This window comes from Plecotus auritus, assembly GCF_963455305.1.
Source record: "Plecotus auritus genome assembly, chromosome: 7".
Classification (NCBI taxonomy): Eukaryota; Metazoa; Chordata; class Mammalia; order Chiroptera; family Vespertilionidae; genus Plecotus; species Plecotus auritus.
In genome coordinates, this window is record NC_137774.1 from 59,812,492 (window position 1) to 59,834,987 (window position 22,496).

Consider the following 22,496-nt stretch of genomic DNA (forward strand, 5'->3'; position numbering starts at 1 on the left):
AGAAAACCTGAAGCTGTTTTCAAGGTCCACCATTTCTTCTTTTCAGTAGGGTCAAGTTTCTAAACTTTCTAAATCTCCATTTTCTGGCTAATGAAAAGAAAATAGGATTCCACTGAGTCTCCTATCTACCTACTCCAGGACCTCTGTGAGGATCAAATGAGATGAGGCACAGGAAAACACTTCACAGACATTTGGTTAAGGAATGAAATGTTTGCACCTGGCTATAAAGCAAGTCATGTTCCTGGGCTGAAGAAATTGTAAGGAGGCTCGTCAATAGGGAGAGGAAGCTGGGCGTTCCTATGTGAACTCATTACCCGGCACCCATGGCCACCATTTCTGGGCAGGGCTGGACTGTGGGCTGCATTTTGCACTATGGGGTCTCTGTGGCGTTGGCTGCAATTTGGTGGGCTGTTGCTTTGGGGTGGTGGCAGGGCCTGTGCCTACTTGGGAGAAGCCAAGTGTTGCTTTGTGGGTGCCAGGTCCACAGTGCCATTTCTCTTTGTGCATCACGGCAGCTCCTGCATTGAACGTCTGCCCCCTGGTGGTCAGTGCACATCATAGTGACTGGTGGATGGTTGGACACTTAGCATATTAGTCTCTTATAGCCTATATAATAAAAGCCTAATATTCAAATTATCCCCTTGACTGGGATTTCGACCGGGAGTTTGACTGGAAGTTTGACCAGGGGGTGAGGCCAGCCGGCCAACTGCCCACAGCCCCTCCCCCTGGCTGGCCCCGCCTCAGCTTATGGCAGCAGCAGACAGCTAGGGGAAGGGAGGCCCTGGCCGGCAGCCACTAGGGACCCTACCCATGCACGAATTTCCTGCACTGGGCCTCTAGTATATAGATAATAGCATTTACCCACATTATATTGGAATTAACCTATTTCTGCATTTTCCCTAGTACAATGGACTCCTTGAAAACATGAATCATGTTTTATTCATTCTACTACCTGCTAGCATGTAACCAAATACCTGTAATTAAGGCTCTATATCAGTGTTTATTAAATATTCCATTAATAATGTCATATCACAGGTTATGGTTTTAGACCTTCCTTTACAATTAATTATAACCCTCATGTTTGGATATATGTTAAAATCACCAGAATCTATAATATTTTAATAATTTGCCTATGCTGCTGTTCTCAATAATAATAATAATTTGATATGCCCTGATTTAATCTTTACAGAAAGTATGCTCATGTGAATTGCTGAAGTACGCAGTTCTGGGCAAATCCAGTGTTCCCAAACCTAGGTCTGAGATGAACTTAAATGGTGGGGATAGAACTGAGGTTTCAAACCAGTATCTAGAGGTCATATCTGCCTTGATTGACATTGTTTGCCATACAGAATTTCCTAAAAAACAATTTATGATAGTTGTCTACAGTTTTATTTAGGAATCTATATATATATAAAAGACAAGCAGAGAGGAGGATCCAAGATGGCGGTGTAGGTAAACACCTAAACTGCTGCCTTGCACAACAATTTCAAAACTACAACTAAAAGACAAAACGTCTATCACCCAGAATCACAGGAAAGCTGGCTGAGTGGAAGTTCTACAACTAGAAGGAAAGAGAAAAGAGCATTGAGACGTGCACAAGTGCTGAAAAGCTGAGGTACGGAGGCACATGAATCGGGCTGGCGGCGGGCGACTGGGAGCGCTGCTTTTTTCAACCCGAAGGGAGACAAGCTCCCGATTACTCCTAACTCCAGTTTCTGGGGAGATGCGGGGAACCCAAACTCCTACGGGGAGAAGCTGGACTGTCTGCCGTGGGGTCAGAAAGTGAGGGTGGCTTGCTTGCAGGGCTGCGCGCAGGAATAATTGTTTACTGTGCTGGGGCACGGGACGCGGGGTCACGGTCGGAGACGCAGAGCCAGCTTACTGGCAGCCATCGCTGTTTGCCACGCCCTAGCCTAGTGACACCCTGAGACCCCGCCCCACACAACCTACAAACCCACCCAAGCTCTAAGCAGTGGCTTTAGCATGTGAATGGCCTGCCCTATCGCAGCTTAACCTAGCAAACTTGCAGCCCGGGTCAGACAGCTCCAAAACCTCCAAACCCCAAGCAAAGAGGAGAAAACTGTAGTTCTCGCTTTTGCTCCTGCTGGGTGGCCTCAGACAGTAGCTGACCTGCACCCCATTGGAGATCCAGAAGCCAGTGTACCTAGTGGTCAGTGTGAGACACCAGATTTCAACTCCTCACATCCATAAGTGACACATTCAAGAGGCAGACTCAGTGAGCACCAAAGCCCCACTGAAACAAGTCCTGCACCATAAGCGTGTCTCCAGCACAGCAGTTCTTCCATTATAGACACAGCAGGTCCTCACAGCCAATTGGCCTGGAGGTCAATTCCTCCCAGTGTACCAACAGCAATCAAGGCTTAACTACACCAAGACTTTGCACTCAGCCCACAAAGGGATGTACCAAGAGTGTCCACCTCAGGTGATTGGGGAGGCTGAGCTACTGGCCCCTATAGGTCACCTACCACACAAAGCCACTCCATCAACACAGGGAAGCAGCAAAATGCGGAGACAAAGAAACATGTCATGATTGAAAGAAATGGAGGAAAGCAAACTACTGGATGACCTAGAGTTCAGAACCATATTTATAAGGTTACTCAAGAATCTTCTAAAAACCGCTGAGGAACTTAGTGAGACCTTTAAGGATCTTAATGAGAATGCCAAAAAAATGGAAAAGGACCAGTCAGAAATTAAGCATACACTGTCTAAAATAAAGAATATACAGAAACTCAACTATAGATCAACGTACCCCAAGAATCAAACCAAAAATCTGAAATATGAGGAAACAAAAAACACCCAACCAGAAAAACAAAAAGAAAAAAGAATCCAAAAATATGAAGATAGTGTAAGGAGCCTCTGGGACAACTTTAAGCGTACCAACATCCGAATTTTTGGGGTGCCAGAAGAAGAAAGAGCAAAATATTGAAAACCTATTAGAAGAAATAATGACAGAAAACTTTCCCTACCTGGTGAAAGAAATAGACTTACAAGTTCAGGAAACGCACAGAACCCCATACAAGAGGAATCCAAAGAGGACCACACCAAGACACATCATAATTAAAATGCCAAGGGCAAAAGACAAAGAATATTAAAAGCAGCAAGAGAAAAACGGTTAGTTACCTACAAGGGAGTACCCATACGACTGTCAGCTGATTTCTCGGCAGAAACTATGCAGGCCAGAAGGGAGTGGCAAGAAATATTCAAAGTGATGAACAGCAAGAACCTACAACCAAGATTACTCTACCCAGCAAAGCTATCATTCAGAGTTGAAGGTCAGATAAAGAGCCTCACAGACAAGAAAAAGCTAAAGGAGTTCATCACCACCAAACCAGGATTACATGAAATGCTGAAGGGTATTCTTTAAGAAGAGGAAGAAGAAGAAAAAGGTAAAGATGAAAATTATGAACAACAAAATGACATCAAATACATACCTACCAACAAGTGAATCTAAAAATCAAGTGAATAAAAAATCTGAATAACGGAATGGACTGGTGAATATAATAGAATCAGGGACATAGAAAGGGAGTGGACTGACAATTCTCAGGGGGAAGGGGGTGTGAGGTGTGCGGGAAGAGATTGGACAAATATCTTAACACCTATGGATGAAGACAGTGGCGGGGGGTAACGGCATGGGGTGGGGTGGGGAATCAGGTGGAGGGGAGCTATGGGGGAAAAAAAAGAGGAACACCTGTAATAATCTGAACAATAAAGATTTATTTAAAAAAAAGCAACTGGAATGACAGAATGTCCAGTCACTATGAAATGCACTGCGGCAGCCAACCAACCCAGTCAGGGCCCCGATTGCCCCCCACCCTAACCTCCCATGGCCCCTCCCCCTGGTCGGCCCTGCCTCCAACTGGCCCCCCACCCTGGCTGACCCAGCCCCGATCAGCTCCCCCACCCCAATCGGGGGCAGGTCCAGCCGGCCAACCTCCCGCGTCCCCTCCCCCCGCTAGTCTGGCTCTGATGACCACCATCGGGGCGGGCCAGCTGGACCCCACCCATGCACGAATTCATGCACTGGGCCTCTAGTTCCTTTATAAAGATTCAGAATTTTGACTTCATCAAAAACTCAGAGATTTGCAACTGTCCCTGTATTTACACACAGCAATAGTTTGTCACAGCTGAATAGTGGCCTCCCCCTTTGGATGGGGCATGTGCAAACTTCAGTGTCCCACCTGGCCAGCTTCCCTGGTTGACAGTACCTGTCTGGTGGCTATAGGTATTTTGGCTTGTAACCCCCAGTGGAGACCCAGTTGAAATAACATGATCATAAACAAGTGTTGGCAAGAATGTGGAGAAAAGGGATCCCTCTTCTTGCACTGTTGATGGATTATAAATTGGTGCAGCTTCTGTGGTAAAGACTATGGAGGTTCCTCAAAAAACAGTTAAAAATGGAACTACCATAAAACCCAGCAATCCCACTTCTGGTTTTTTATCTGAAGGAAATTAAACAATAATTTGAAAAGATATTTGCATCTCAGCATTATTTACAAGAGCCAAGATAGGGAAGCAGCCCAGGTGTCCATCAATGGATCAATGATTTTAAAACATATGACGCATATGAATACAATAGAATATTATGCTGCCAAAAAAGGGAAGGATATCTTGCCATTTACAACAACATGGATGGACCTAGAAGGCATTATGCTAAGTAAGTCAGAATGACAAATACTCTATGATCTCACTTATATGTGGAATCTAAAGAACCAAATAAATGAACAAACAAAACAAACGACTTACAGATACAGAGAACAAACTGATAGTTGCCAGGGGGGGGGGGGTGTGGAGATGGGTGAAAAATGTGAAGGATTAAGAGGTACAAATTGGTAGTTACAAAATAGTCATGGGGATGTAAAGTACAGCCTACAGAATGTAGTTAATCCTTTATAATAAAAGCCTAATATGCAAATCAACCAAACAGTGGAACAGCTGTTCGGCGGAGGGCAGGGCTGGTGAGAATGCGGTACCAGGCCAGCCAGGGTGGGTGCCAGCGGACAGAGGGAGGGAATGGTGATCAGGGACAGCGGCAACTGGTGGCGGTGGAGGGGCAATGGCGGGGGGCAACTGCTCTCCAGCCAGTGCCGTCCCCCGATCAGTCTGCCGGTTGCCTCCTGCAGAGGGAGGCCACTGGCGGCAGCGGGGCCAGAGCTGCCCCCTGGTGGTCAGTGCGCTCCCATAGGGGGAGCGCCACTCAACCACAAGCCAGGCTGACGGCTGGTGAGCACAGCAGCGGTGGCAGAGCCTCTCCCACCTCCGTGGCAGTGCTAAGGATGTCTGACTGTGGCTTAGGCTGCAGGGAGCAGGCCTAAGCTGTCAGTCAGACATCCCCAGACGGCGCAGGCCGGGCTGAGGCCCCCCCCAAGTGCATGAATTTTTGTGCACCGGGCCTCTAGTATTGTAATAACTATGTGTAGTGCCAGGTGGGTACTATAATTATTGGGGGGATCACTCCATAAATTACATAAATATCTAACCACTATGTTTATACCTACAATTAATATCTATAATAATAAAAGCATAATATGCAAATCGACCGAAAAGCAGAACGACCATCCGGATGACCTTCCGGACTACCATGCTGTGACATGCACTGGCACCAGGCCAGCCAAGGTGGGTGTGATATGATTGGTCAGGGGGCCCCATCTTCACCCCATGATTGCCCCGCAGCGGGAGGCCCAGGCCACCAGCCAGCGGGGCGATGGATTGGGGTGGGGAGGGGGGATCGTCCTAAAGAGGGAGGCCCAGGCCACCCTCTGTGCGGCAATTGATCAATCGTGGAGCCTCGGCCAGGTGGGCGGGGCCTCCTTCTGCTGGGCGATCGATCACAGAGCCCCCCCATCCATCGCTCCAAAGAGGGAGACCCAGGCTACCGGTTGGCGGCACTGTGGCGGGTGGGCAGGGCCTCCCGGCTGGTGGCCACAGAGGGAGGCCCGGGCCACTGGTCAGCGATGCTGTGGCGGGTGTGCGGGGCCGGCCAGCAATCGCCCCTCAGAGGGCAGCTCAGGCCAGCCAAGCGATCGCACTCCACGCCTGTCGCCCACAGAGGGAGGCGACTGGTGGCGGGGGTGCGAGAGAGTAGCGCCACACAGGTGGCAAGCAGTGGCAGCAGCAGGGGTGGGGCCAGCTACTGGCAGCCAGGGGAAGGAAAGCCCCAATAGGCCCTGGTTGCCGCCCAGGCCTAGGGACCCTACCTGAGAGGTCCTGGATTGTGAGAGGGTGCAGGCCAGGCTGAGGGACACCCCCTTCCCCCCATGCACAAATTTCATGCACCGGGCCTCTATTGAATATCAACTATAATTGAAAATTTAAAAATTAAATTAGAAAAGAAAAAAAGTGAAATAACATGATCATATGTTAAGAATCCCAATCTTTTTTCCTCCTTTTACATTGAAAGTGCAAAGAGAATTTACTCTTCTGATATCATTAATGCCGTTATTAAATGTGTAATGAAAGTTGCTTTTTTATATGTACCAATCAATAGAGAGATTTTCAAATGTGCACCTCTGTCTGGGGGAGGTTGGTTAGATACCCCAAAAGCCATCTTCTGCATTAACAAGTATTGTCACTGGTCTGTCAATTTGTCCAAAACCAGCTTTCTTGAGCCTAGGAAGAACTGCTCAGCCAGGTTGGGATCTTGAGATTGGTTCCTATTTAAAACAAATTTGAATTTAAGATTTGAAACACATTTTAACAGAATTTTGGATTTGAATACAGGCAGTTCTCAGGTTACGTTGGACTCGATGTACGTCATTTTATGGTTACGTCGCCATCTCCCACCCTATATAATAAAATAATAGAAGGCTAATATGCAAATCGATTGACCAGTTGCTATGATGGGCACTGACCACCAGGGGGCAGACGCTCAATGCAGGAGCTGCCCCCTGATGGTCAGTGTGCTCCCATGGGGGTGTGCCGCTCAGCCAGAAGCCGGGCTCAGGGCTGGTGAGCGCAGCGGCGGTGGCGGGAGCCTCCCTCACCTCTGCTGCAGTTCTAAGGACCCTTTGGGGGATGCCCACCTGCCAACTTAGACTTAGGCCTTCTCCCTGCGAGAGGACGCAGGCCAGGCTGAGGGACAGCCCGCCCCCCCAGTGCATGAATGTCGTGCACCAGGCCTCTAGTTTTTTTATAAAAAAAAAAAGTTGCGTCATTTCGATGTATGTACATATGTGCTTTATGTTTTTTATTATTTATTTACCACAAGTGAAGATCAGGAATTGTTATCTTTCTTTTACATTTTTTTTACTGTTTCACTTCATTACTGTTGTGTATGTGCTCCATGTGAGTTACGTAGGTGCTTATGTAGGTGGGTTCCGACTTATGGCGAAAATTGTGTTACTTCGTGCCATAGGAACGGATCTCCGACGTAACCTGAGGGCCTACTTTACATTGCTTTTCACATGCTATTGTATTTAATTTGAATGTAATAAATAATTAACTCAAGAGGTCTGTATTTGAATTCTGGGCAGTAACAGCAGTTTTTAATTTCCAGGCAGTCAGTGAGTGATGATAAACTCCATTAGCTGTTGCTCACTGCTTTTTTCCACACTTCCCTTCTGTATGCCTGTAACTGACTTGATGGTATCACTCTTAGCTGTGTTGGCTTGATTTTTCAACAGTTGGTGCCAGCTTTTTTACCAAAACCACCTGAACAACGTCGTTTTTGTACTGCAGGGACTGAGTCAGCTACACTTTTCCCGGTTCTACTTGGAGTTTGGATTTCTCTGAAAGGCATTCAGACATGTAAGTTAACAAAACTTTATACTGAATCAGGGCCTCCCACCCGGCATTAGTGCACATGTCCCAAACCCGTGCTCCTGGGTGACCTGATTGGAAAAGTGAAAGAGTTGTGGAAAATGAAAAAGACTAAGATGCAGAAATCTCATTTGGAGGTTGGGTTTGTCTATGATAATCTAGGCAAAACTTTTATTCCCAGATTGTGGTCTATAATTCCCAGGTTGATTTTGTCTTATTTTATTTGGGCTGTGGTGTTTTCAAAAATTGTAAAATTTACGTAAAATTTGTATCTCTTGACAACATCACAAGATTGGGCCCCCTTAGAACAGGATCTGGAGCTGAATAGCAGCTGTCATCTTTACAGGAGATGTGTGCTCTCCATTCTCCCACAGCTGCCACCAGTTTCTATTGGACTGTCTCATCTATTGACCCTTGAGGGCACTTCAGTTGGTGAAGCCTAATTTAATCTCCTTGGGTCTCCATTTTCTTTTGTGCTTCATTTCTTGAACACTACCTATGTGCTCAGCCCTACATTAATCATGCTGCGTGCATCATCTTTAGTTCTCATAGTAGCCCTGTAAGAGACAGATATTTTATTTCCATTTTATACAGAGGGAAACTGAATGACTTATCCAAATTACAGCAAGTGGTGGAGCTGGAATTTCAGCCCAGGGGAGCCTGAGGCTGGAGCTCTCAGCCGCTTTGCTTTGCTGTCATCTGTTCTAACTTACCTGGCATGCTGTCCACTGAAGTAATAGATTTGGGAGTGCTTTGAAAAACATAAGGGATTTTTTAAAGTTATACATTTCTGTAGTGTTTGTCTTATTTGCAACGTATAGAAGCAAAGAAAATTTCTGGGGTGGGATAAATGTAAACTCAGCTCCCTAGTTACTTTTATGCATTAAGGAAATAGTCCTCCTTTTACAGTGCAAGCAATTAAGTTCCAGACCTTCTCTAGCACTGAGCTGACAGTGAAATGAAAGACCAAGTTTTTGATGGTATTTTGACTGTTTCAAGTATTTTTGTAAAAACCTGTTACGTTATTTGCACAAATTCCGCTTGTCTTTTCCATCATCTGATTTTCTAGCTGATATCATTGGGCTGCAGAAGAAACGAACCTCTGGGGATCTGTCCAAGACAAGTCACAGGTATGGCGCTGACTCTGTGTTGATTTGTTCATTCTAAAAGATATTGAGTAGCTTTATCAGTCATTTTTATTCTTGCAAGCACCAAAACTAAATTCTAACTAATTTAAGCAGGAAGCAATTTTTTAAAGGGAAAAATGGGCAATATCCAGGGAGATTAGATAGCAGAAATCACAGCTAGCATTTAATGCCTCAGAACCATCTGGTTACGTTAGAGTTAAGGCTTTCTCTGGTTATCACTGACATTCGACTCTTACGAATTACTGTGAATACTTTTTAAACTGTCACTGGGTCTTTGTACCTCCCAGAGTACAGATGGGAAGGAAGATCTTGCTTTGACTGACATAAAGGCCACCTTCTGCCTAAGGGACACTGTTCCTCACAGTGGAGAATAAGCAGGAGGTTTAGATGCTGGCCAGCTAAAAGACAAAATGTCCATGATAGCAATGCTTTTCAAACTGTGGGAGGTGTCCCATGAGTAAATTATAGCTAACCTGTTTTTGGGGAGGGAAGGAGGTGAGTGGTGGAATAGAATGGAATAGCACTTATCAGCCTTCATTACACATAGTAAGGTACGTATTGTTCAGTGATGCTTTTTCTGTTTTCCAAAGTAGTTGAATAGTTGCACTCAATGGATGTCGAAAAGCGGTGAGGAATAACCAGCGATCGCTTCCCCTCTCCTCCAGGACTGTGCTTCCTATGACCCTCTGTCTCCAAGGCACCTAATTTCCTACCCGTCCATTACTTTCCTGTCTAGTAGATGCCCTTATCTGACTTGGAGCTGTGTTTGCTTAAACTTGAACTGTATTATAAACATTTTTGAGTAAATCACAGAGTAGTCATGAGATTCAAAGCTTATGTAAAAATGGCGAGTTGTAAAACAAAAGATATCAGGAAAAATAAATTTGATATGACTGTAGATGTTTGGGATGATTCAATAGGGGTAGTGATGGAATAAGGAGGGAATGGTGAGAGATAAGGCTTGAGGGGTAGGTTAAAGCCATGTCCTATAGGTTGTAAAGGCCATGGGAGGACTTTGGAGTTTATTATGTAGGCATTGAGGAGTCAGAGGTTTATGGCTATTTCTCTGTCCCCTTAAAGATTTTGCTTTGTTTTCTCATCCTAAATAGCAAAGTTCCCAAGGTATCGTCTATAGCTCTCTGATCTTCTTTTGGAATATCCATCTATTCTTTCCAAGATTCCATACACTCTTCTGTGGATAATCCTATATTTTTATCTCTAGGCCTGCTGTCCCAGATTCCAGGCCTGCATTTTTTATAGCCTAATGGATGTTGCTACTTGGATATTCCTCAATCATAACACAGCTAAAAGCATTTTCCTCATCCCCAAATAAGGCTCCCATCTTCCAATCCCCTTTCCTCTTAAGACATCAGTGTGTGTGTGTGTGTGTGTGTGTGTGTGTGTGTGTGTGTATATGTATATGTATATGTATATGTATATGTATATGTATATGTATATGTATATGTATGTATATATATTTCAAAGAGGAAGGGAGAGGGAGAGGGAGATAGAAACATCAGTGATGAGAGAGAATTATTGATTGGCTGCCTCCTGCATGCCCTACACTGGGGATCAAGCTGCAACCGGGCATGTGTCCTGACCAGGAATTGAACTGTGACCTCCTGGTTCATAGGTCAATGCTCAACACTGACCCACACTGGTGGGGCAAGACACCAGTCTTTAATTTAAGGACTGCTTTTCTTTTAGCTCCCCATACCCAGTCTGCATGGCTCCTTCCCTTTGCTCCTCTGAATCTCTGTTCAGATGTCAGCTTATAAGAGAGACTTAACCTGATCATTATAGTACAACAGTAATCCTTTTCCTGCCCCACAACTCTGTCTCCTTCTTTCCCTCCTTTACTTTTCTCCATAGTCCTTATCCTCACCCGTTGTTTAAAATGTTTTTTATTGAGCCCTGGCTGGTTTGGCTCAGTGGATAAGCGTTGGCCTGGGGACTGAAGGGTCCCAGGTTTGATTCTAGTCAAGGGCACATAAGCACTGAGTCGTTTTTAGTATTTTGTTCACTAAATTGAATTTTTCTGTCACTGTGCTCTACCAGTTTTTCTTGTGTAATGTTTCTTCCATATATTCCTTTTCCTCCATCCCTTCCACCATCCTAATCTAGACCTTTTCTCATTTATCTCCCTGCTCCATTTTTTGCATACCTCTGAGATTGATCTTTCTGAAAATATGGTTTGGTTATGCTACTTCCCTTCTCAGGAACTGTCTTTTGTTCTCCATTACGTATTGAATGATGGCCTAAAGTGCACACTCTTGAGCCAGACATTCACAGTGGCCTACAATTTACCTCACCCTCCTCTCCCAGCTTGTTGCCTGTACTGCTCTCCTACACAGACTTTTTGTTTTTCCCCAACTAGTCTAGTCACTGCCTTACCAGCGGCGCTCTGTGTATTTCTGTCTGACCTGGACTGCCTCTTTCTACTTAGGAGACTAGCTTTTTTGTTTGCAAGGACCAGAAACTCATCCAGGCCACCTTAAGTGAGAGGGGCATTGCTTGAAGGAAACCTGTGGCTAGGAAGCCATCTGGAGTCTGAAATGCCTCTAGTGAGGAGCTGCTCGCTCTTCCTCTTAGGGCTGCTTCTCTTTTCTGTATTCTTCTAACTGGTCAGTTTTCTGTCTTTCCTGGTTCAATTCTGGAAGCAAGCAATCTGACTAGCTTAGCTGCCATTGTCACTTTTGAACATGTCTTGGCAAGCACGTCATTGGCCAGTTTATAGATGGGTCCCTCCTAAGCTAGGCTGGTGCTTTAGTAAGTGGCTAAGGATGGAGTAGCTTTTGCTAGAATGGGCTGTTCGGAGTGACAGGCACTGTAATGGATGGGTCTGATATACCAATTATATGAATTCTTCCTTCAAGACCCAACTAATCTTTTTTTCTCTTGAACCATCTCTGACCACCCCAGCCAGTGTGTTCTCCTCCTTTTCTGTTTGTAGCTGTTGTTATTATACATTGTTTGGAACTTGTTTTCTCTTGTGTTCCTATAATTGTATTAGAGTGCAAGCTCCTTAAAAGCTGGGCTTGGGTCTTGCACATCTTTTGATTTTCTCCATACTTACCCTTCACAACATAAAGAGCCATGTCCTCTGAGATCTCTTAAACACAAATGGAATGGAATACATTCAAATGTCCTTCTCGTTTCAGGGTCTTTACCTTCTGCCAGTTAAAAAGTCAGCATGAACCTGCAGAATTACCCCATCATTCAAAAGTACGGCTCTAAGGAAATGGGCTTGACCCGGCGCCTGCTCACCAAGGAGGAAGTGAAAAGATTTCACTTTCCAGTACAAGGTTGGTTTAGATCTAATCTGATGTTGGTAACAATGTAAGAATATCTAGCAGTTTATTTAAAAACATTACTGTTGAAAGTTCTTTTTTGATGGGCTGCTTTCCAAGTGACTTGTTCTATCTTCTGTTAATGGGGAATTGAAACATTTCCTAAAGTGCAGGATGTGTGCCATGGTTGGTAAAGTGCTGAATTGACGTAGTACATGAACATGACCTTAAATAGCATTTAAATATTTAATCTGAAAGTTATTCCTTTTTTCAGTTTTCTTTCATTTCTTCTTTGTATATTAAAAAGTCAGTATGTCTTTAACACTTCTCCAGTACTTCTAATCGCCCCCCGCTCCCACCTCCATTTTCTTCAATGAATAGAACAGGTCTGGGCTCAGCCTTGGTCGATTATGTAGCAAGAATTGAATAAAAGCGATTTGATTTCTTTTTTTTAAATTTTGTTAATCCTCACCCGAGGATATTTTTTCCATTGACAGAGAGAGTAAAAGTAAGGGAGATCGAGAGAGAGAGAAAAACATAGATGTGAGAGAGACACATCGATTGGTTGCCTACTGCACCTGCTGGGGATTGAACCTGCAACCCAGGTAGGTTCCTATGACCAGGAATCGAACCCAAGACCCTTTGATGCACAGGCCAACACTCTATCCATTGAGCAACACTGGCCAGGGTTCATTTTATTTTATTACCTCTTAATCACAACAGTGATGTTAAATTTCTGTGTTTTTTTAAATAAAACAGCTCTATTGAAGTATAATTAACCTACCATACAACTCACCCATTTAAAGTATACAGTTAAAAAAAAAAAAAAGTACCCAGTTCAATAGTTTTTACTATGTTTTTACAGAGTTTTATAGCCACCACCACACTCAATTTTAGGACACTTTTATCACCCCCAAAGAAACCCCATACTATTGTTTCTCCCACAATGCCCTTAGCCCTAGTCACACTAATCTATTTTCTATCTAGATTTACCTCCTGTGAACATTTCATGTAAATGGAGTCATGGTCTTTTGTGACTGGCTTTTTTCATTTAACATGAAGTTTCAAGGTTCATCCATATTGTAACATGTATCAGTATTTCATTTATTTTCATTCTAATTCTAGCTGATGTATGAATATAACACATTTGATTTATTTATTCATCAGTTGATGGACATTTAGGTTGTTTCCACTTTTTGTTTTTTTGTTTGTTTTTTGTTTTTTTTTGGGTAGTATGGACATCTTTTTTTTAATTTCTTTATTGATTAAGGTGTTACATATATGTCTTTATCCCCCCTCCCCTCCACTCCCTGTTTCCACTTTTTGGCTCTTATGAGTGAGTAATGCTGCTGTGAACATTTAGGTACTAGTTTTTGTTTGGACATGTTTTCATTTTTCTTGGGTATATAATATACCTAGGAGTGGCACTGCTGGGACATGGGGTAACTCTGTGTTTAACCTTTTGAGGAACTACCAGACTATTCTCCAAAGCAGCTGCACTGTTTCACACTCCCACCAGCAGTGTATGAGGGCTGCAATTTCTGCACATTCTTAACAACACTTGTTATTCTCTGTCTTTTTTATTACACTCTTTGTAGTGGGTGTGAAGTAGTATCATTGTGGTTTTGATTTGCAGTTCTCTGATGACTAATGATGTTAACCATGTATCTTTTCCTCTGCTTATTGGCCATTTGCATATCTTTTCAGATCCTGTGTCCATTTTAAAAAAATATATATTTCTTTATTGATTTCAGAGAGGAAGGGAGAGGGAGAGAGAGATAGAAACATCAGTGGTGAGAGAATCATTGATTGGCTGCCTCCTGCACACCCCCCAACTGGGGATTGAGGCTGCATCCTGGGCATGTGCCCTGACTGGGAATCGAACCGTGACCTCCTGGTTCATAGGTCGAAGTTCAACCATGGAGACACAGCTGGGCCTCTGTCCATTTTCTAAAAATATTTTTTAATTTTATTGATTTTTTAGGGAGAGGGATAAAGAGATAGAAACAACAATGCATTTCTCTGATGACTGATGATGTTGACCATCTATCTTTTCCTCTGCTTATTGGCCATTTGCATATCTTTTCAGATCCTGTGTCTGTTTAAAAAAAAATTGTTTTTCTTTTGATTTTTAGGGAGAGGAATAGAGAGATAGAAACATCAATGAGAGAGAAACATTGATTGGCTGCCTCCTACATGCCCCTACGGGGGATCAAGCCTGCAACCCGGGCATGTGCCCTGACCGGGAATCAAAAGAATGACCCATTGGTTCATGGGAGGATGCTAAACCTCTGAGCTACATAGCCTGGCCTGTGTCCATTTTTTTAATTGGGCTGTTTATTATTGAGTTATTAGAGATCTTTAAATATTCTGGAAACAAATTTCCTTTTAAGGTAAATTTATTTAAGTGAAAAAGCTCTCTGTAAAATGATTTATATACCATAGGATTTCCATGAGGTGGGGGGTGGGGGATGGGGGTGGGGCAGGTGTGCACCCCGGTGCCCCTGTCTCCAGCCCAGCAAGCAGGGAAGGAGACAATGCTGCCTGCCTTTTATTGATTTAGGGTATACAACAGTTCAGCCTAGGCCCATGGCTGAACTTCTCTGTAGGAAGTTTTCAGGCTATGATTTCAGAAAATGGAAGCACATTTCTAGACAGAGATCTCAGAGAGATTTCCAGGGTAGAGTTGGGTGCAGGGTGCACTGGTGAATATTACATAAACCTTTTGCTTATCATGAAATCCTTTTAGATCTCTACTAGTATAGAATCTCATGCCCACTTTTTCTTGCTTTGTTTAGAAAAGAAAAATGCCACATCCAGTCATTTGCATGCTTTATTCATCCTCCCTTGGAAATGGTCTAGTGACTTTGGATTTAGCCATAATTTAGTTTTAATCTCTTTTCTAATAGGAGGAAGAATTGTTACTTGGTAACTGTCAGGAAGTCTAGGCCCTGTCTTTCCTACATCAGCAACCTACATTATTCTCCCAGAATCTGAAAGTCAGTAGAGAAAAACTTGAAGACAGATAGTCTCTTATTTAATCTAATAGTGGCCGGAAGCACAGATTTGTTTGAAAGGAAATGAATTAAAAGGTGGCTGACTGGGCAAGATGGGCCGGACACACCCTGGAACCAACCTCCCGTGGTCCCTCCCCAGCTGGCTGCACCTGGGGTGGTGCCATGGCTCAGAGGGCATCTGCAGAGTGAGTGAGTTCCCTCCGGCAGGTAGGGTCCCTCAGCTTGGCCTGCAGGGATCAGGCTGAAACCAGCTCTCCAACATCCCCCAAGGGGTCCCGGAGTGCGAGAGGGCACTCTGCAAAGTTGCTGTTGTACAGGGTGTGGAATGCAAATGCAAGTGTACAGTAAACCAGATTCAGGGCCGACAGTGCCCCAGCAACAACATAACCCTTGGCTGAAGGTGGAATCACGCAGCCCTGCGAGGAATCGGGCTCCCTCCTCTCTGGTTTCGGGGTGCATCACCCGAGAAACGCCGCTGCCAAATCACTGCAGCTCGGCAGCTCCTGCATTGAGCATCTGCCTCCTGGTGGTCAGTGTGCATCATAGTGACTGGTTGGACAGTTGGATACTTAGCATATTAGCCTTTTATATACTCTATGTAGGTATTTCAAGTGTCTCACTTAAAGAAGGTGTCCAGCAAATGTGTTATTTCAGTTTTCCCAAGATGAGTCTAATGATATTTACCTTCTCTGGTTCTAAAGGCAATATTTTATTCCCTTTCCTCCTAGGTTTTCCTGAGTGTGCAAACTTTGTACCTACCAAATGTAATGGTTCTGTAACGGACAAAAGTCCGTCCTCTCTTTGGACTTGACTGTGATATGGTAAGTACTTCAACTGGAGTATTGCAAACTGGGGTCTAGTCTATGATATCTTGAGTCGAATGCACCAGTGAACCAGTGCATTTGGTTCCAGGATAATTTTCAATAACTGAAAGCAGATCCTTTCACTTACCTTTTAGAAAATGTAGATCTATGCTCTAGGATGAAGACTAAATATCGCATAACTTTCCTCTAGTTGCTATGTTAATGAAACCTTTGTACATTACTCCTGTCTTTTGACCAAGTGTTTGTTGTTGCCTTGAAGACTGTGCCTCAGTTATAATCAGTTAGGCTTAGTTTTGTACATTTAGGATCAGAAGTAGGATTTCCCTGCTTAAGCTCCCTTGTGTTTTACTTTTTCTAATTAGTAAGCCACCCTTCCATGACATTGCCACCTGTCACATAGTGTGCAGAGGACAGTTTCTCAGTTCTTAACAGCGTGGCTAAGAGCTAAAGTTTTGGAGTCTCGTATCACGGTGTGTACCCTGGCTTTGCTTGTTAGTGGCTGTCATCTTGGACAAATTCCCTGACCTCAGCCTCCGCTTTTCCCTCTGGAGGGGGATGACAATAGAGACTACTACAAAGGATAATTGGTATATACACAATGGCTTAGTACTAATAAATAATAATGTATTAGTGGTACTTAATAGAATACTGGGATGTAGTATACATTCAATAAATGGTACAATTATGATTGATGTTATTATTTCCATTCATCTTCCTTAAGCACATCCTTCCCAGAGAAATTGTACTGTGTTGGTCACCTTAAGTATAAAGTTCAGCAGCCTGCCTACCTTTAATGTCATTCAGAATGGATCCTCGGGTCAGCAAGAGACTGCTGTTGTCACAGGGACCCCAGTAGATGAGGGGCGATGGCAGCTGACAGCCTGAGTAACAGCCGTGTCATAGCTCCTGACCAAAAGATTTTGAACTACCTCCCTGGGTAATTTTCACCTTCCCTTTAGCTTTCCCTAGAGCTGTCAGACTAGAGTGGAATGAGACTTCACAGAAAAGCCTGTAGCTTCTCTGTCATTAGGTCTGATCTACTTATATGTTATCAACGAAAAGCCTGGGGCACCACAACTGCAGATTTGCACCCTGAAATTGCACAGTGCCAGCGTCTAGCGCCATTACCCTTCTTGCTCTCTAATCTTCCTGTGACCTCACTTCAACAGAAGCAACCTTCCTTGTCATAGAATTTCCCAGTTGTAACCATTACCTAGCAACTGCCAAACAGCTGGAGCTTTGCTTTCTGATAAGACCTCATCTGGAAAATCTGTAAAGCGCCATTGGGCATTCATATGACCTAAGAGGTTAGTCTGACCTGACCTCAAAAGCCAAAACAAAACCAAGTGTTTTCATAACAAATTTGAAGCTAAAAAAAAAATCTTTATTTTTTCAGAGTTTAGCATGTAACTTCAATAGCATGTATACAATACAGCGATTAGGCAGAGAAAGCCAGTGAGACATTCCTCCTTCTGCCCATTGCAGCTGCAGCTATAGATTTATGCTTATGAGGCACCAAGAGGCCATCATGATGACAAAGACTATCCTAGGCCCTGGCCAACAGCTCAGTTGGTTGGAGCGTCACCCCAATGTGCTGGGGTTGCGGGTTTGATCCCTGGTCAGGGCACATACCAAGAATCAACCAATGAATACATAAGTATAGTGGAACAGCAAATATGTTTTTCTTTCTCTCTCTTTCTCCCTTTCTAAAAATCAATAAAATCTAAAAAAAGACTGTTAACAGACAGGAAAATTAGACAGCATTCATAGGAAATAATCATAGATTTGTAAACATGTTTGTCACAGAAGTGCAAAATCAGGGAATATCTGAAAAGTAGGGGATTAAATAAAATATGTTAATATCCATATAATGGAGTATTCTATAACCTTTTAAAACAGTGGTTCTCAACCTTCCTAATGCCGCGTCCCTTTAATAACAGTTCCTCCTTATGTTGTGGTGACCCCCAAACATAAAATTATTTTCGTTGCTACTTCATAACTGTAATTTTGCTACTGTTATGAATTGTAATGTAAATATCTGGTATGCAGGATGTCTTAGGCGACCTCTGTGAAAGGGTTGTTCGACCCCCAAAGGCAGGGGTCCTCAAACTACGGCCCGCCAAGGACATTTATCCGGCCCACCGGGTGTTTTTGCCTCTGCTGCCTGTCCTGCTTAGTAGCCGACTCGTCCTGGGCCCGCAGTGCGCATGTGTGGAATGTGCAGCGCACTCTCCAACTCCCCTCCTTCTCTCTGTCTCTCGACTCCGCCTCTCAGTCTCAGGTGTGATCGGTCCAGTCAGAGTCACGAGCTTGCCCATGCAGAGCCTGCTGCTGCCTGAGGACCGAGGTAAGAACAAGTTAGGATTTATTTTTTTTTGAAGTTAGGAGGTCTATTTTTTTTTTTATTTTGCAGTTAGTAGGGCCTTTTTTTTGCGGTTAAGGGGGGCCTTTTATTTCTGAAGTTAGGAGGTCCTTTTTTTTTTGCAGATAGGGGGCGCCTTTTTTTTGAAGTTAGGAGAGCCTTTTTTTTTTAAAGTTGGTTAGTTGGTTGGGGGTGGTTTCTAAGGGGGTTGCATCACAGTGATAACACAAATAGCGCTCAGTGCTAATGCAAATTGTTAGTGCTCAGAGGTAATGCAAATAGTGCTCAGTGGTAATGATAGTTGTAAGTGCTCAGTGTTAATGCAAATGGTCAGCGCTCAGTATTAATGCAAATTGTCAGCGGTCAGTGTTATCGCAAATGGTCAGTGCTCAGTGTTATTGCATGGGGGCCCCAAACTGGTAATCTGCCTAGGGCCCCATGGGAACTTAATCCGGCTCTGCAGACAGCCGAGGAGTAGGAAACCCAATTTAATTGACAGTAAGTGCATTTATATTTTGATTGCTATTCAGTTGTGTATGATGTTGTATGTTGTGTGCTGTGTAAGCCCCGGTTCACACTGTTGTGATTTCTGAGCAGTGCGAGTTCAGCCATATGCTTGTATGGCTGAACTCGCATTAGATTTGGAAGAAAAAAGGCATACATGCCTTCTTTTCTCCTGCAGTGGAATCTGATTGCATGGGTCTTCTCACCCATGCGATCAGATTCCTATGCAAGTTCACAGATCGCAGTGTGGTTCGCACAGGGCAGTGTGAACTGGAAAGGTGGTGGAGGAATCGTCTCTGTAATCGTGCCGGTTCCCGCACCGCACCAGTGTGAGCCTGAGGTAAAAGCGGAGTTCCACCAATATGGGCACTGGTGAGGCTGAAATGATGTGGACTGGCAAGGCTGCATTGATGGACACTGATCAGACTGCATTGATGGGCAGTGCAGACTATATGTCTCTGTGTGGGCAAAGTTATTGCTGGTATATTGTTTTTGTAGCACTGTATATATATATTGGTATTTTACTAATAGCAATTTGGAATCCCTAGGAAACAATGATATCAAGAAAGAGAAAAATTGACTCGGAGTGTAGGATATTCAAAGAACAGTGGACTTATGATTACTTTTTCATGCAGTACAAGGAAAGAGCTGTGTGTTTGATATGCCAGAATATAGTGTCTGTGTTCAAAGAATGCAATCTGCGTCGACACTATCAAACTCAACATAAAGATAAATATGATTGTTTGGTCGGAGAAGTGAGAAAAGATAAAATATTAAAACTGAAAAATACATTGACAACTCAGCAAAATACTTTTGTGAAGCAGAAGCAGCTAGATATTTCATCACTGTGAGCAAGTTTTCAAGTTGCCAAGCTAATAGCATGCACTGGCAGACCATTTGTGGAGGGAGAATTTATTAAAGAATGCCTTCTTTCTGTTGCCAAAGAGATGTGTCCAGAGAAGGCCGATTTATTTAGTACAGTGAGTCTTTCAGGACCTACAATTACACGAAGGATTGAAGAAATGGGAGACAGTTTGCATCAGCATTTGCAAAACTCCACAAAAATACTTTCCTATTTTTCCTTGGCACTCGACGAAAGTAATGATGTTCGTGATTCTGCACAACTTCTAATTTTTATTCGTGGGACAAATGACTATTTCGAAGTCACAGAAGAGCTTGCTGCACTGCAAAGCATCAAAGGAACAACTACAGGAGAGGATATCTATGAAAAGGTTTGCCAGACTGTGAATGGTTTGGAGCTGGACCTAAGATGGTGTGACAACTGATGGTGCTCCTAGCATGGTGGGGTCTAAGAAAGGAGTAATTGCTCGCATTAACCAAGAGATGGACAAACATAACCATTCTCATCCAATAGCCATACACTGCCTCATCCACCAACAAGTGCTGTGTAGTAAATCACTGAAGTGGGACACTGTTATGAAAATTGTGGTATCTTGTGTTAACTTCATTAGAGCTAATGCACTAAACCATAGACAATTTCAGGAATTTCTGTCTGAGCTAAATGTTGCCTATGAAGATGTTCTGTACCACACAGAAGTCCATTGGCTGAGTCGAGGTAGAGTTTTGAAACATTTCTATGACTTACTTCCACAGATTACAGCTTTTCTGCTTTCAAAAAACAAAGAAGTACCAGAGCTCAATGATGCAGAATGGAAATGGCACCTTGCCTTTCTGACAGATTAACAGAGCTACTCAACAGTTTCAATGTGCAACTTCAAGGAAAGGGGAAGCTCATCTGTGATATGCAATCACATGTGAAAGCATTTGAAGTAAAATTAGGCCTCCTCATCAAACAAGTGAAGGAGGAAAATTTCTGCCATCTCCCCACAACTCAAAATCTGTTAGCAGAAAAACCATTGGTTGCATTCCCAAACAAAACATGTGTGGATTCACTGGAAAAGTTGCAAAAGGAGTTCCAATTTAGATTTAAAGAGCTTCATCTCCATGAATAGGACATACAGCTTTTCCGTAACCCATTTTCTACTGACATTGAAAATGTGGATACAATTTACCAAATGGAACTGGCTGAACTGCAGAATTGTGACTCTCTGAAAGATGCATTCAAGTCAAGCAGCCTTCCTAATTTCTATGCATCTCTCCCCTCTGAGACATAGCCTAATCTCAGGAACCATGCACTCAAAATGGCAACCATCTTTGGCAGCACTTATGTCTGTGAACAGACTTTTTCCAGAATGAAACATCTGAAATCTCCAACCAGATCTAGACTAACTGATGCACACTTGCATCACTTGTTACGACTAGCAGTGACAAATATGGAACCGGACATTGACCATCTCATTAGCCAAAAGCAGGCCCATAGTTCCCATTGAAATACTGGTAACTTTGTTGATTTAACTTTACTTGTTCTTCATTTTAAATATTATATTTGTTCCCGTTTTGTTTTTTTTACTTCAAAATAAGATATGTGCAGTGTGCATAGGAATTTGTTCATAGTTTTTTTTTAAACTATAGTCCGGCCCTCCAACCGTCTGAGGGACAGTGAACTGGCCCCCTGTTTAAAAAGTTTGAGGACCCCTGCCCAAAGGGGTCGCGACCCACAGGTTGAGAACCGCTGTTTTAAAAGGATGTGCTGAAATAGGTTTATTGATGCAAAAACTTGTTTAAGATATATGGCAAGTGATAAAATCATGTTATAAAGTAGCATATGCATTATTATGATTTTTTTTCTTGTGTGCCCTGACCGGGGATCAAACCCACAACCTTGGTGTATCATTGGGACTGTTAGAAGTGCTCTCAACGATGTCGCAGGAATGAGACAAACACTCAGAACTGGATTGGCAAGGTAAATTGACTCCTGCGCAGGAGGGTGCTGTTCCAGCTGGAAGTGATGAGGAACGCACCTGAACAGAAAGTCCGGTAGGGTTTTATTTCCTGACCGGGTCTGCCCTGCTCCTCACTCTGATCTCTGACTTGATTGGTCAGGGCTCAGATCTCGGGTCCCCATTATTGTGTGATTGGCTAACTCAGAGGACAGGGCGGGGTAAGACAGCCTAAGATGTCGGCCCCCTGAGGGTCTGAGGTCATGTCAAAATGGTGGGACCTAAGATGGTAGCAAGCTCCTTTCTTAGACAGAAAAGATCGCTGGTTCACTCTCATAGGAGAATGCTCTGACCAGGGCAATTTTGTTTGTTTTAATGTATTGATTTGAGAGAGAGAAAGACAGAGAAACACCTCTTTGTTCCACTTATTTATGCGTTCATTGATTGAATGAATGCCCGGCCTGGGATCGAACCTGCAACAACCTTGGTGTATCTGGAATGATGTTCTCATCAATTGAGCTATTCGGCCATCACCAGAAAGTAGCATATGCGTCATGACTGCCTTTTTATAAAAAGGAACTATAAGTAAATATAATAAAAAATAGGAAAGGATACTTACTAAGATGTAAAGTGATGATCTCCAGATGGTGGGACTAGGGTTAATTTTTAATTTCTTTCTTGCTTATTAACCTTTCTACAAGTGAGCATATACTAATTTTTAAAAAATATTCTTTTGAAATGACTTTCCAGGGAAGAAAACTTGTTCATCTCCTA

At 43.4% G+C, this 22,496-nt stretch overlaps 1 protein-coding gene across 1 annotated transcript; it reads left to right on the forward strand.

Annotated features, from left to right (window-relative positions):
* Nucleotides 1–5,074: 5,074 nt before the first annotated feature.
* Nucleotides 5,075–16,751, forward strand: REXO5 (RNA exonuclease 5; the record flags this gene model as incomplete). Its single annotated transcript, XM_080677414.1, is given in 9 exon segments — nt 5,075–5,185; nt 7,696–7,746; nt 7,750–7,764; nt 8,809–8,901; nt 8,903–8,906; nt 12,086–12,105; nt 12,109–12,229; nt 15,960–16,021; nt 16,023–16,751. Coding segments are annotated over 9 exon segments (546 nt in total). The 3' UTR covers nt 16,092–16,751.
* Nucleotides 16,752–22,496: the final 5,745 nt, after the last annotated feature.